This window comes from Myotis lucifugus, unplaced genomic scaffold, assembly GCF_000147115.1.
Source record: "Myotis lucifugus unplaced genomic scaffold, Myoluc2.0 scaffold_16, whole genome shotgun sequence".
Lineage (NCBI taxonomy): Eukaryota > Metazoa > Chordata > Mammalia > Chiroptera > Vespertilionidae > Myotis > Myotis lucifugus.
The window spans coordinates 2,334,465-2,348,847 of NW_005871064.1; the positions used below are offsets into that span (position 1 = coordinate 2,334,465).

Here is a 14,383-nt window from a genome sequence, read left to right on the forward strand (position 1 = left end):
AAAGCAGCATGGAGCAAAGATAGCCCCAGGCGCCCATCCCAGGCGCTCTGTCAGTTTTCCGGAAGCTGAAATTCAAGCCTCACCAAGGAATGAAATGATAAAATGACACCATTCTCCCATGAAACGTCCAGAGGGTTGGAGGCGATGGGGCTGTGGCCTGCCCCTCCCTGTTTCTCTATAGTGGAAGTCTCCGTTCGAGTTAGTCATTGCCTCCGTGGGGCCAACCCTGTGCTGGCCGGGAGCAGGACCCTGGGGAGGCGTTGGGGGGCCCGCAGGCTGTCCCCTCCGCTTGGCCTGCAGTGACATGGGGGCTAGGGCACTGGGCATCGGTCACCCAGTCATGGCTCTGGACAACTGAGAACACAGGTTCTGCTCTAAAGCAAGTGGCCCTTTCACCATCTACCTTCCTTCCCTGCGAGCGCCTCAGTCTCTTGGCTTTAAATGTCACCTAAGGGTGCTCAGTGGTTTATTTCTATCCACATGGCCCTCCTAACGCCAGACTCCACAGCCCCATCAATACGTCCACTTTCTATTATGCCCAATGGAGAGCTCGTGGTCCTACCTCCACACGTGCTGCTCCCACACTGTCCACCCCAACTCTGTAGGGGGCAACCCCTTTGCCAGCTGTCCAGGCCCCAAACCTGGGGTCACCCTTGACTCCAACAGTCTCTCTGGTACCCACATCCCATCCTTCTGCAAACCCTGTTAGTTCTTCCATCGAAGCTGATCCAGACTCAGATCTGTCTCTTCACCTTAATCGATTCGCAGCCAGCCCTCACTCAGACTCCCCTACAGGCCTCAGGCTGGCTTCCTGCATCCACCCCACCCTTTCAGACTCCTCAGCCAGTGTGATCCTATGAAAACAATCCCTCCCTGCTCAATACCTTCTGAAAGCAGATGCAACCTCCTCACAACGCCTGCAGGTCCCTGCATAAGGTGGGCCCTGCCGTGGCTCTGAACTGACATCCCCTGGCCTCCCTGCTCTTCCTCCATGAGGCAGGCACACTCCTGCCTCAGGGCCTTTGCACTGCTGTTTCCCTTTGCCTGGGATGTGCCCCCAGAGTTGCAAAACTCACTCCTTCATGTCTATCCAAAGATCACCTTGGTGAGCCCTTTCCCAATCCTCCTATTTAACACTGGACCCTGACATGGCCTGCTTCATCGCCCCCACAGACTTTACATAATTTACTTACTGACTCATCTATTGCTTGATGTTCATCATCCTTCCTCAGTAGAATGGAAGGTTGAGGGGAGTAAGCTGTTTAGTCCGTTTTGGTCACTGCTGAGTCCCACCTGCGCCCAGGGCCCAGCCCAGTGCCTGGCACACAGTAGGCCCTTAATAAGTAATTGTTGGACTTTGAATGAATGAAGTTGCCTAAATTTTATTAGGGAGACAGGAACAGCTCTGTGCAATGAGGCTCAGAACACCCGGGGAGCAAAAGCCCAGTGCCCAGTGAGGGCACGGATGGACCACAGCCACTCGGGAGAGAGACCAGAGAGGCTCCAAGGAGAGAGGATGCTGGGGAAATGGATGGGACACACATAGGATCAGCTGGACCCAGAGAAGACACTCAGTAGGTAAGTCGGAGGAAGACAAAGCCACAACAACAAAAGCTACAAGGAAGACAGCGATGGGCTGCTGGGAGGACCTGGGAGAGGCTGAAATCAGTCTTCATCTTAGACGATCTGGACAAGCCACCAGCACATTCCTGTCTGCAAATGCTTGCTTTACAGAAGAGAGGAGATCCCCAGGCTGGGCTGGGCAGCGAGGGGGCGGAGGGGGGTGGGCGGCAGTTTTCAACCCACAGCGGGGTGGGGTGGGAGGGAGTCTGATCGGCATGGCCTCTCTCTTCTTTGCTCTCAGTCATGGTGGCCCTGCCTCTGTTCCAGAACTTGCCTTTCTCCTACAGAATGAAGAAAAGGAGCAAGTAAGGAAATGGAGTAAAGCCAGAAACCAGTTGGAAAGATCACTGGGCTGAGGAGATCCGTCTTAGGTTTTAATGGGGTCACTTGGGCTGCCGCGTTGAGAATATTCTGGAAGGGTGGGGCAGACACAGGGAGGCCAGCCTGAGGCCCGTGGGGGAGTCTACGTGAGGGCTGGTGGGGAACCAGTAGGGGGGATGGGCAGGTCCGAGTCGGGATGGCCTTAGAGGGAAGAGCTAACAGGACTTGCTGAAGGATAGGATGCGGGTGGGGGAGAGAAAGCTGGAGTCCGGGAAGGCCCTGGCTTACTGTAGGCCCTTGGGGAAATCCCGATTTCTCTCAGGCCTCGGTTTTTCCATGGGTCCTGAGTGCGGCCCTCACAGTCTGACGAGCCGGGATGCAGAAGACCTGTGGAGCTACCTGTGGACAGGTGTCTGTACGCTTCAGACAGCGCCCCCTCTCCTGGCTGTGCCATTGTGTAGGCTTGTACGGCGCCTTCCCCTTTGCCCCCAGGTCTGCTCAGACCTCAAAGACCAAGATGTGACATTCCTGGGAGGTTTGTTCCAGGAGCGGAGACTCTCCTGGGCAGATGGCGTGTGGAGAGGACAGGTGCAGGGCCGGAGGGGGACAGGGATGGGGAAGCTGGTTGGAGGAGAGCCCACGGCCCTCCCGAAGGAGAAGGTATATTTGGGAACACCAGGAGGTGGGCCAGCTCGCAGCCACCGGGAGGACGTGTTTCCCCGCACAGGCCAGGCCTGTGACGTGCCTCTCCGATTTCCAGGGTGGCGGCTGGAGGCGCCCCTGGCTCCAGCCGGGCGGGGTCTGAAGTGGGAACTTCAGAACTGGACTTGGCTGCATTCCTCTGAAATCCCCGGCCTCTGAGAATGAAAGCTGCCGGTCACGTCCTCCCCTCGCACGTCTGCTCCTCCGTGAGACCTGGCCCTGAGCCCCAGGAGCCGAGGCAGGCCTCCTGCTCCCGGCGCGTTCTCAGTCTTTCAGGAAATGTCTCCAGGCCCGGTGGGTACGTGTATCCGGGAGGTGGGGAGGAGGTGGCTGAGCTGGGCCCGGGCCAAAGGGCTCTGTGGGGTGTCCTGTTAGACTTGGCAGCCTGCCCTATGGTGACTCAAGCTTGCTAGCTGTCCCCTACCCACAATGCCCCCCTCGAGAAACAGCCTTCGTTTCCCAAGGCCCCAAGCTGCACCTTTGAAGGTCCTTGCCATCAGAGCTTCACCCATTCACACGCCCCATCTGCTGCAACTTCCTCTATAGTTAACCTTAGGCTAAGTGGCCGGTGGGCCAGCGACTTCCTCCGCCTGGGTCTCGGAAAAGGAGGGGCTGGACTCAGCCCTTGGGTCCTCGGCCCCACACTTCTTCCTTCGGGAGAGGTGGTCATCCTTGAAGGCTCACCTCTCCCGCCGGGACCATGAGACCCTGGGAGCAGGAACTGTCCTCATTCCATCTATTTCCCCTCCTGTGACGTGTAGTAGGCAGCCCTGGGCACTGTAAACAGCCGCACAGGCGAATTATACCCGGTTCTGTTTTCTCATTGCAGTTTGCTGCCCAGCCAGCTGAAAAGACTTTCTGCCCTGAACCCCTCTGAGCATGTCCCGGTCACACGGCCCTCACCAGATACGGCCACGTGACTACATGTCGTATTTTCCCCACCAAATTAGGAATTCTGACTCAAACCAAGCAGCAAGGCTGATCCGGGTGGAATGCTCCTTATCAGCTTTTGACCTCATTTAATCCTTCCCACAGCCCCAGGTAGTGGCTCTATCATTAAGCCCCTTTTCCAGAGGAGCGTGGGCCAGAGAGCTTGAGAGTATCCTGCCCAAGGCCACGCTTGCACGTGCAAAGCTTGTCTGCGGCAGAGCTGACACTCACAGCCTGGGGGTCAGGTCAGGCTCTGGCATCCATACCCTTCACAACAGCCCCGCATTCCCGTGGGTCTCTCTCTCATGATACATGTCCAGTCTTCCCAACAGAGCTGTAAGCTTCCTGACAGCCCCCGACTTACACTCCCAACTCTGTTCTTCTTTCAAGACCCTAACTTTAGATACTCTAGGTCCTTTGTGATTCCAGATATATTTTAGGATCAGCTTGCCAGTTTCTACCCAGAAAGCCTCCTGGGATTTTTGAGACCGTGTTGAACCTAGAGATCAATTTGGGAAGAACTGACATCTTAACCGTATGGAGTCTTTTGGTCCACGAACATGGTATGTCCCTGATTTATACTTGATTGTATCTCCCCAGAACTTCACATTAGTGCACGTGAGATGAATGGAATCAAAACACAATTCCTTTCACTCCTCTCCCAAACAAAGTCCAGCTGAGTCATTGTCAGTGTTACGAGAGCAAACGGAAGGCTTGTACCCAGCCCTTTACCTACATTTATCACATCATATCATCCCCCCAGCAACCTTATGGAATATTATCATCCCCACGATACCAACAAGGAAACCGAGGCTTATAGAGATTCAGAAACTCATTCAAGATCCACAGCTAAATGGCATTCTCCTGGGTCTACCCAGCGTCTCCCCGTTGAAGGGCCGGCTGTGGGAAGGTGGGCAGAGGGCTCTTTTGCTCCGTCCCGGCCCACCCTCAAGTCATCACGCCTGCGTTCCTCTCAGCCTCCCTGGCATTGGTTCTCCCACATCGGCCTGTACCTCCAGGAAAATGGAGAGTCCACGCCACCCTGCGCAGCAGTAAAGGGCTCCCTTTTACTTGTCCTATCGGGACCTGTCCACGGGGGACGGACGACATTCACTGCTCGGGGATTTATGGTGACGGCAATGAGTCCTGTCCCTAGGGTAGTGACATTTCTGTCTCTCCACGCTTGAGAGTCTCATTGACAAAGACTGTGGCTGTACTTTCTGGCTGGCTGTTCCCACGGCTCCCTGAGCTCCTTCAGCCCCCTGAGTACTTCCTGCCAATGCAGCCACCCAAGGGCAGCTGTGGCGGCAGGTGGGGAGCACGCTCCAGGTGTGGTTCTGGGATGCCCAGGGCAATGGGAGGAATGTCACAGGACCAACTGTCAGCCCCTAGAGCCCTCAGGTGCTTCAGGCCATTTATTCAGAAGTTTCTGAATCTCTCTAAGCCTCAGTTTCCTTGTTGGTAACGGAGGGGATGACACTACTCCATAGGGTTGTTGGGGATTCAGGTGCAGAGCTGAGGCCAGGGAGGAGAGAGCACTCACCCAGACCCTGCCTACGAATATGGGACAGAGTGTGAGCTGGAACAGCACCCCGAGCACTGCTGGGCCTAGGTGTCTGCCCCTCCCCAGGGGGCACAGCTGTGCTTTATGCAGGAGGTCCTCAGAGTGAGGCTGTCCCCAAAGCTGGTGTGCCCTGGTCTTTCCTACCCTCCTCCTGAAAAGGGACAAAAACAAAAGATTCAAGTTTCTCCTCCTCCAGCCTCACGGTCAGAGGCCAGCCATCCACTTGTCCCTGTGGGAGTTAGCACTTGGAGACACTGAAAAGGGGGAGCAAGAACTCCAGGTCCTAAGAGCTGCCCCCCCAGAGCAGCATTTCAAAGGCAGAAGTGCCTGGCTCCACCCTCACCTCCTCCTGAGATCCTCCCGCTGGGGAGAAGGTGGTGGACCAAGAGCTAAAGACACAGGACTGCGAGGCCTCCCAGCCCCAGCCCCCTCCAGGGCAGAGGGAAGCAGGGCAGGGCGTGGGAGCGCTGTGGGGGAGGTTGGGGTGGGGGCAGAGAACATCCAGGAGCCCTTAATCTAAACGGCAAACGTCCTTTGCAAGAAAAGCAGACAGTGTGCAGCCAGATGCACGCCGTCTGGGAGGTGGAATGCGGAACGTGGACACACACACACACACACACACACACACACACACACCGCCCCTTCTTCCTTCCCAGGAAGGAGAATGCTAAACCAGGAGAGGAGACCGAGAGACGGGGCTTACTGTGGTCCCTTGTGCGGACACCTGGGTGGGGGGCAGCTGTATTTAAGGCCCCTGCGTGGGGGCAGCTAAGGTCTGGAGTTGGGCTGCACAGCTCTGAGTGCAAAACCAACCTGCCGATAGAGAATGCCTCCTGGTTTTTCTCTTCCCCTCCCTTTTCCTTTCCGTACTTAAGGCGTGAACCAATGTGGCCAGCCTGTGCTGAGCCTCACTCCTCCGCCATCCTGCACAAACAGTCAGGATCCGAGTCCTCGGTCTCTGGGCTGCACCGTCACAGCTGTTACCCCAGAGCCAGGCAAAGGCATGACTGCTGTCCAGACCCTGGCCCTACCCCTGCCTCCATCGTCTGGCGGCCCAAAGTCCTCTCTGAAAGGCCCCCTCCCAGGCTGCTGGCTGAACCATATGGACTGGCTGTGGTCCCCAGCAGGACACAGGCTGAGTGACAGGGAGAGGGAGGAGGCTTAGTGCAGTGCAGGGTGGGAAGGGACTCGGAGGTCATCCGGTCCCTCCGCTGCCCCTGAGCAGAAGGCTTTATGGAGTCAGTGGTTGCCTGGGTGAAGGCTGGACGTGCAATGGTCCTGGTGGAGAGAGGGGAAGGCTCCCTGGGCTGGGGTGTGGGCAAGGAGGGAAGGCAGCTGTGTCTGGGTCATCCCTCTCCCTTCAGAGCCCCAGGCCTGGACTCCGTGCCCAGGAATTCTGGTCTCTCGCCAAGAGCAGGTGAGGACCGAAGAGAAACCCTGACTCAGGATGGCACCTCCCACCGATTCGGGCCCATGTCCCTTCTGGTTTCTGCTCAGCACTGGACTCCGGCACGACACGCGTCATCCTCAGCACACCTGGGATTTACCAGGGGTTAGCTAGGTGCTAGGCACACGCAGCATCTCATTCAATCCCTATAACAACTCATCGTCATCATCCCCACCGTGCAGATGAGGAAATGGAGGCACGGGGAGATAAGGTCGCTTGTCTGAAGTCGCACGGGGCGGGGGCGCTGGGATCTGAACCTGGGCGGGAAGGTAGCTCCTGAGTCCAGCCAGGCTCTTACACTGCTCACTGCCGTGCCCGGGAGGCCCTAAAAGTGTTGGCCGCCCTGACCGCTTTGGCTCAGTGGATAGAGCGTTGGCCTGCGGATTGAAGGGTCCCAGGTTCGATTCTGGCCAAGGGCATGTACCTTGGTTGCGGGCACATCCCCAGTGGGAGGTGTGCAAGAGGCAGCTGATCAATGTTTCTCTCTCATCGATGTTTCTAACTCTTTATCCCTCTCTCTTCCTCTCTGTGAAAAATCAATAAAATATATTTAAAAAAATAAAAATAAAAATAAAAGTGTTGGCTGACGGATGCTCAGCTTCAAGCAGAACCAAGCAGCCCACCAGTCCCAACATCAGGGGTTAATTCTGCCTGGTAAGGGGGCTGGAAGAGAGACCTTCAGCTTAGATCCCCCTCTCCCCCCAACACCAGGAACAAGTCCCCTGTAGAGGAGGAAGACGAATAGGTTTTGGGACGAGGCAGAACCCCAAGGATCCTGGCCTAGTTACTCAAACTCTCTGAGCCTCAGCATCATTATGCATAAAACCAGCAGGGCTGCTGTGACAATGACCTTAACCCAGGGAATGTCCTAAGGCCGTGGTCGGCAAACTGCGGCTCGCGAGCCACATGCAGCTCTTTGACCCCTTGAGTGTGGCTCTTCCACAAAATACCACGTGCGGGTGCGCACATACAGTGCTCGAGATGGAAACTTTGTGGCCTATGCGCAGAAGTCAGTTTTCGGTCTGGGTGAGTGTATTTTGAAGAAGTACTGTTGATATTTGGCTGTTGACTAATGAGTTTGCCGACCACTGTCCTAAGGGAACGCCTGGGGCCGTGGTTCTCAACCTTGACTGCAGGTTGGACTCCCCTGGGGAGCTCTGGACAATGATGATGCCCGGGTCCCGCCCCCAGAGACGGTGATTCAGTTGGTCTGGGAGTGGCCCGGGCACCGGCATTTCCAGAGTCCCGGGCACGGCAGAGTACCCAGAAGAAACCTGGTGAATAGAAGTGGCGGTGGCTGCTGACACCGAATTCTTTGCTCGTTCACGGCAAAGCCAAGGCCACAGCCAGGTTCTGAGTCTCGGGCAATCTTTTAAGAGGGCCCCCAAAACTCTTTCCCTGGGGCTTGCTCCCCAAGACATCTGACTTCTGAAAGCCTTGTGCTCCCAGTGATGGTCTTGGAATTGGGCCAGGCTCCTCGCCCCCTTCGGAGGAAATGTGAGCTGGCTGCAGGTGAGCAGGTTCCTGAAGGATGGCAGGTGTGTGCACGGGAGGAAATCCCCCGCCCCCAGCCCCAGCGTGGAGGTGCCAGGAGCCCCCGGAGTGCGGGCACCAGGGGTGGGGCTTCATGACGCACCGAGGCTGCCCGGACCTCATGAAAGGGCACCTCAAGCCAAGGTTCTGCACATTATTTTCCTGACTGCATCGTCACTTAAGGTCACCAGAGCCGAGTTTAGGTCGGGAGCCTGTAGGAGTGAGACAATCGATAGTCTATGCACTCCTTCTGCTTTTCTGTGCGCTTTTTCCATAAAAGAGAGAGAGGGAGGGAGGGACAGGAGAGAAGGATGGGAGGAGGGGGAAAAGAAAGGAGGGAGCAAGGGAGGGAGGGAGGGAGGGAGGAGGAAGGAAGGAAAGAAAAGAGAAATCCACCCCGATGTCGGGATTTGCCAGAACCAAAGGCAAAGCTACCCAGTGTGGACAATCCGATGGTCACACATGCAGCAAATCGCCGAGGGCTGAGAGCTGGTCTCTTTCCAGGAATGACGGGGAGATACGGAAGGTGACCACCTCTGAAAGGTGGCTTTCCCTGATCACGTATGCAAGAGGCGGTTCACATGTACAGGCACATGTACACATGTTCACTCTGCCCAAGCATCCTACCCTCACGGTGCTGACGCATGTTACACACAGGGGTCCCTGCAGGCAACTGAGCTGGCCATTTACCACGTCCCCCTTTCTCGCTGACATTCGACTGATCACTCCGAGTCAACCCTGACATCACTCTGAGATCACCCCAACCCTGGGGTCCCACTGCCACTGCCTGAGTGGAGGCTCCAAACCACACCTCCCCACTTCCGCAGGAGGCTCCCAAAAGGGGTGCCTTGATCCTCACAAAGTCCTCCTCGTGCACCGCCCCCCCCCCCCAACGCCGCGGTTCAAAATGCCAATCAGGAAACGTCACGTTCTCCTTATGAACCTTCCATGGCGCCCGAAAGACCAAAGTGCACGGCCCCCACTCTTCGGCAGGATAAACACGTCCCTCCCTCTCTCTCTGCCCCCAATGCTCACTTCCCTCCAGGAGCATCACTTCCTTTCTTCTGCTCATTGTCCTTTCCTGCTTCTTGCCTTTGCTCAGGCTCATGTTTGCCTGGAAAATGCTCCTCTGCTCACGTCTTCATGGTAGGACCAACCCAGCCACTGAGACTCCCCCTCGTGTCCCTCTCCCTGAGCCACAGCCTCTGGTGTTCCCAAGTGAGGTCTTTCCCGGCTAGACTCCCAGCGGTCTGTGTGCGCCTCTGTTCCCGCACTCAGCGTGCTGCTCTGCAGTGACGGGCTGGTCTGCGTGCAGGTGCGTCCCCTTATGAGGAGCCCCATGGCGGCAGAGGGTCCCTTCCATTTTCCCACTAGCGGGCTTCCTGGCACAGAGAAATGAATGAATCTCTATGTGGAAAAGGCCGCTGACCAGTGTGCACACAGAGCGATGTGAGGTGGACAGAGGATGCATGGGGGCGGGGGGGGGGAGAACTTGTGTGAGCAAGTGGGTGAGGTCAGGCAAGGCTGGTGGGAGTGTGTGCTGACTGGGTGACTGGGTCAATGTTCAAGAGGGCGGGGTGAACGTGCTGTGCTCCGCTGAAGGCAGCCCGTGCAGCTTCTCTGGGCTCCCCCAGGTCTGCAGGGACTCTCCAGCCGAGAGCGCAGAGCAGGTGGGGTGGGCTGGAAACCCGAGGTGGGAAGCCACAAGTTAGTGTCAGGCCGACACACTCAGCCCAGGCCAGGGCGTGCCCTGTCCCAGCTCCCCGGCCTGCACCCCACTCCCTCGTCAATTCCTGTCACCCAGTGCCAGGGACAGCCCGGTGCCCGGGTGAACTGTGCCGGTCTGGCCATCAACCAGGGCACTGGGCCTGGACTCCAGGATTTCTTGGACCTGTAAAATTTGAGGTTTGCCAACGCTTTATTTTGCTAAGGATGTTTTTAAAAAAGCGTTCATCCATCATTTCATGAAAGAAAGGACAATGTAATGCCAAGGTAGTAGGAAGGATGCAGTCGCAGGATAATGGCCAGTCCTTCCCAGACAGGGCAGTTGGCAACCGTTCAAACCAGGCCACAGCCAGCCACACTGTGCAGCTCGCCCTGCAGACCTGCTTTGCTTCGAGGCTAGCGCCCGGCCACCACTCGGCTAAGACACCCTCAGCCGGTCCCTGTGTGGGGGCTTCTGACAGGCCTGCCTCCCGGCGGCTCTTCGGGCGGAGGCACTGGCCTTTTGCAGCGAGGAGGGAGGGGAGCACGTGGCCTCGCTCGGTCACGGTTAGGATTCGGGACAGGTACGTGTTAAGTGGGGATAAAGGAGAAAACGCTTTGTAATCTGGGGTATACAGGAAAGGCAGGCTGGGGAGGGGAGCGGGCCTGTCAGGCCAAGTTCCCCACTTTCCAATCCTGCCCCTCGCTGGCTCTGATCCCTGAGGCTGGTGGCGTGGCGGCCAGTGGAGGGAGCAGGCAGCAGCTGTCCCACGCAGCAGGCGCTGGGCATTCCTCCTCTAAGTTCCCCACGCACCCCCGGCCTGTTTATAAGGCGCCGGGAGCCAAAGAGTCTGTGTGGCCCCGCCAACTCAGCCCAGAGGCTCAGAGGAGGGAACCCAAGCCGGAGGGGAGGCCGAGCCACCTCCCCTGCCAGCTCCAGGAGCTGCCGGCCTGTCGCCTCCCAGAGTCCCTGGCACTTGACCTGTGGCCCTCTGGGTGCCCCGAGGGCCTGGGATGTGGGCCAAGAAAGGAAAGCTGACTGCTGAGAGCACCCTGGGGGTGGGTGGCATTCATGCCCCCTGGGCACTGCACACTTTAAAATAGCTCAGCTTCTCGGCCTCGCAGCCCTGTCACCCCTGCCAGCTCCTTCCTGCTCTCTCCACACCTGATTTCTAGGTCAGAGAGGGGAGGAGGGGCGGGGGGAGGGCACCTGACTTCCTCAGGCTATGGAGGTGAGGAAGGAAACCAAAGTCCCCCCTTGCCCTCTGCAATCAGCTGGCCTTTACCTCCAGGCCAGGCGGGGTGAGGGGTGAGGGGCGAGGGGCGAAGGGCTGCACACAGCTCTCCCTGACTCCCCGGGGAAGTGCCCCACCCAGGCCACCTTCTACTTGAGTCAGCAAACCTGTGACCAGCACCCACCGCAGAGTCTCTGCTGTCTCCCTACCTGCCCGGGGCCAGGTTCCCACAGGGCCCGCTCTGGGTGGGGCCTCGGACCTCCCTCTGCCTGTTACCCCTCTCCCCCACACCCCAGCTTCCTCTAACCCCAGGTATACATTATGCAACTCTTGCAGACCCAAATCATGACAACTCCTTAAGGTGTATGTGGCTCTTTGGTTTACCAACTATTGTCACATCCCCAGTTCATAAGATCTTTCCCACCTCCCTGTGTGGTGCGCGGGGCAGATACAGATAATCCCCATTTTACAGCCAACGAGACTGAGAGCCAGAAATATTAGGGGATGTATCCAAGTTCTTAAGTCGAATGAGTGATACAATCGAGACTGAAACCCAGGCCTTCTGGCATTTGCAGGGCACTCAGAATGTTCCCTCTGGCTTGCGCCTTCCGCCTCCTACTCTTTGGTGAGGTGGGGAGGGAGGAGGAACTCTGAGAGGGACGCAGGCTGAGGGGGCGGGGCGGGCCACATGTCTTCTCTCCCAGGCCCTGAACCCTACTGCTGGCTCCACTTTCACAACCCGGGACAAAAATCTCTCTAGATAGGGCCTCAGACCGCCTGGCTCCAGCCGCCCTCGCCGGCAGACGCAGACGCACACAGACACACAGGGCAGGCCGTTATCTCCCCCGTCCAGCCTGTTTCCTACCCTCTCCAACTGCAGATTTCTTCCAGCCTGGCTGCCTCTCCTGGTCACCACCCACAGCCACTGGCCCCTGGGGCCCGGCCAAGTCCCCTAGACGATGACGCGGAGTCCCTGCTATCAGACAGTCGCCTCTGCCCTCCCAGCCGCCGCCCCCAGAGTTCCCTGGAAATGTCCCTTCTGCAGGCCCGGCCCCCTCGGGGACGCACGGCTTTGTCTGCGCACACAGCTGACTTGTGTTTGCAGGGACAGACAGGGGCTGGCGCTGGGGCCGGAGCCAGGAGGCGCGGGGAGGGTAGAGCAGACGGGGAAACACAAAGTCCAGAGGACAAACTTTTGCAAGCAAGCCCTTTGGGGTCATGTGGGAGGCTGACAACAAGCAGGGGGCTTGCAAAGCCAGCCGCTCCTCCCAGGCGGGGATGGGGGTCTCCGAAAACATATGGGCTGGTCTGAGCACAGGAAAGCTATGCCAGCCAGGAGGGTGAGAGGACAGAGGGGGTCTGGGGGAAGGGGAAGAGACAGATGGGCTCTGAGCGCTCCCTGCCTCAAGCCCAATCCCGGCACCCCACCTCCGCCCCCAGGTACACGGAGGGAGGGTGCTCAGCGAAGATGCTTGTCAGACTGAACTGGCCCCTGGCCATCTGGGCCCTGTGGGGCTCTCATTCCAACCGGCTCTCAGGAATGCTGCCTCCTCTGTCCCCGCCGGGCGGCCGGAGGAGAGGAAGCTGGAGGAACAGGCAGGCTATGCCAACAACACACTTCCGAGCTTCCCTCCGATAAGGCGCAGGAGCCACGGTGTCTGTGGCCACGCCACACTGCACGGCGAGGATGCACGTGAGCTCAGGCCGCAGAAACGCCCGTGGGAGCGCGCCGTGCTCCGCGGCCCCCGCCTTCCGGCAGTCCCCCCTGCTGACCTTTCCCCTCTCCAGCCCGGGGCGACGTCACCTGATTCTGAAATGAAGCCACAGCCACGGAAAGCAGAGGGGACCGTGATACATCAGGCTGTACAGGGGCTGTGGAGGGGGAGTTAAAAGGAAAAAGAAGAGCATGGCGCAGCACGGAGAAAGCTTTCCCGACTCGGCTCTCTCCGGTGGCTCTCTGGCCGTGTGCCGGGAACCTTAGAAGGGCTCCTTCGGGATGGAGCGGCCAGCGGCCTCGGCTCACACCCCAGGGTCCTCCCTTCTTAATAATTCAGAGCGTTAGACATGAGACAGCACGCGGGCGCCATCTCCCTCTCGTTCCTTTTCACTTTGCAGTCTGATGCCCTGGCCTCTCAGGCTCGCTAGGTGGTAAGGAGGGACCAGCTTGAGTGCCACCACCCCTCCCTCTGGTAGAGAGAGACCACGGAGGTGTGAAGCCCCATTCGAGAGACAATCTGCTTCCTCCACCTCCGTGGCCGGGCCTGTCTGTCACAGGAGACTCGACCTACCACCCGAGGGGCCCTCACAGACGCCCAAATGCCCCGGCCACCAGCAGCACCCACTCACCAGGACCCACTTTACCCTGGAGCTGCAGCCTCCAGCCCCTGGGGCCCCCGAGTGGGAGTGGCTCAAACAGAATTGAGGCTCCTTCTCTTTGCCTTTTTTCACGAATCATGAGGGTGCTGGGCTGGAAAGCCGCGATGGGACCGCCACAGACAAGCCACCTGGCTTCCTGTCTGCAGCTCGGGGGAGAAGGACACCCTGCCCCCCGCGAGACAGGGAGGGAGCGGCAGACCTGGAGCACCCGCCGGGCTCTGGTCTGGAAACCGTCTCCGGATTCTTTCGGTCACGAGGTGACAGTGGAGAGATCACGGGGACAGTGTTTAGTCTGCTCGGCGGAGGCTCTGATCAGCACTGTCATCTACAAGGCATCTTCTTATCTTGTTCCTGAGCCACCTGCCGTCTACCTTATACCTGGCCCTGCCCCCATCACTCTGGCCAACGGAGGCACGTGGGTGGCGGCAAGTCCTGGGGAGGCGGGGCACGGGGCTTCGGGACGAGGGTCCGTTCCTGCTGTTGGCACTGACCGGCTGTGTGACTTCGGGTGTGTTTCCTAAGCTTTCTGGAACTTTCTTTACCCATGGGTAGGAGGTATGCACACTTACCTCACTAAGTAATGGGTACTTAGAGCACAACGCGTTTGCACACAGCTGGTGCACAATAATGCCTGCGAGGGACTGCCGCCCGAAAGGGAAGAGGAAATAGTGTTCCTGGCCAGACCCCTGACAGGAACCCCAGACATGGGGGGTGAGGAGAGGGCGGGAGGTGACACTGGCCACCCTGGAGGTCTTCGAGGGTCCCTGGCACTGAGGTTCGTGGAGGCAGGGCTGGGGCCCCGAGGGGTTGGGATCTGTACCGTAGGGTGGCTTTGTGGCTGGAGCTGCCACCGCCTGGCTGCAGTCTTCCCCGTGGTCATCATCCCCAGGACACCTGGATGTTGGGTTGGGCTGGAAGGGCCTGCAGGCAGGTGAGGCCAGCCTTGAG

General features: G+C 58.4%; 1 protein-coding gene across 7 annotated transcripts in view; it reads right to left on the bottom strand.

Moving 5' to 3' along the window:
* CTIF (cap binding complex dependent translation initiation factor) overlaps positions 1-14,383 on the bottom strand; it is a 236,618-nt gene that overhangs the window by 49,413 nt on the left and 172,822 nt on the right. Inside the window, exon 11 of one of the 7 annotated variants that reach the window (XM_023750849.1) lies at positions 1,394-1,904. The exons of the other annotated variants lie outside the window; for them this stretch is intronic. Coding sequence (XP_023606617.1) covers positions 1,572-1,904 — 333 coding nt within the window. The 3' untranslated portion in view covers positions 1,394-1,571. Of the gene's footprint in view, positions 1-1,393; positions 1,905-14,383 lie in introns of those variants that run through there. 7 annotated transcript variants of the gene reach the window in all.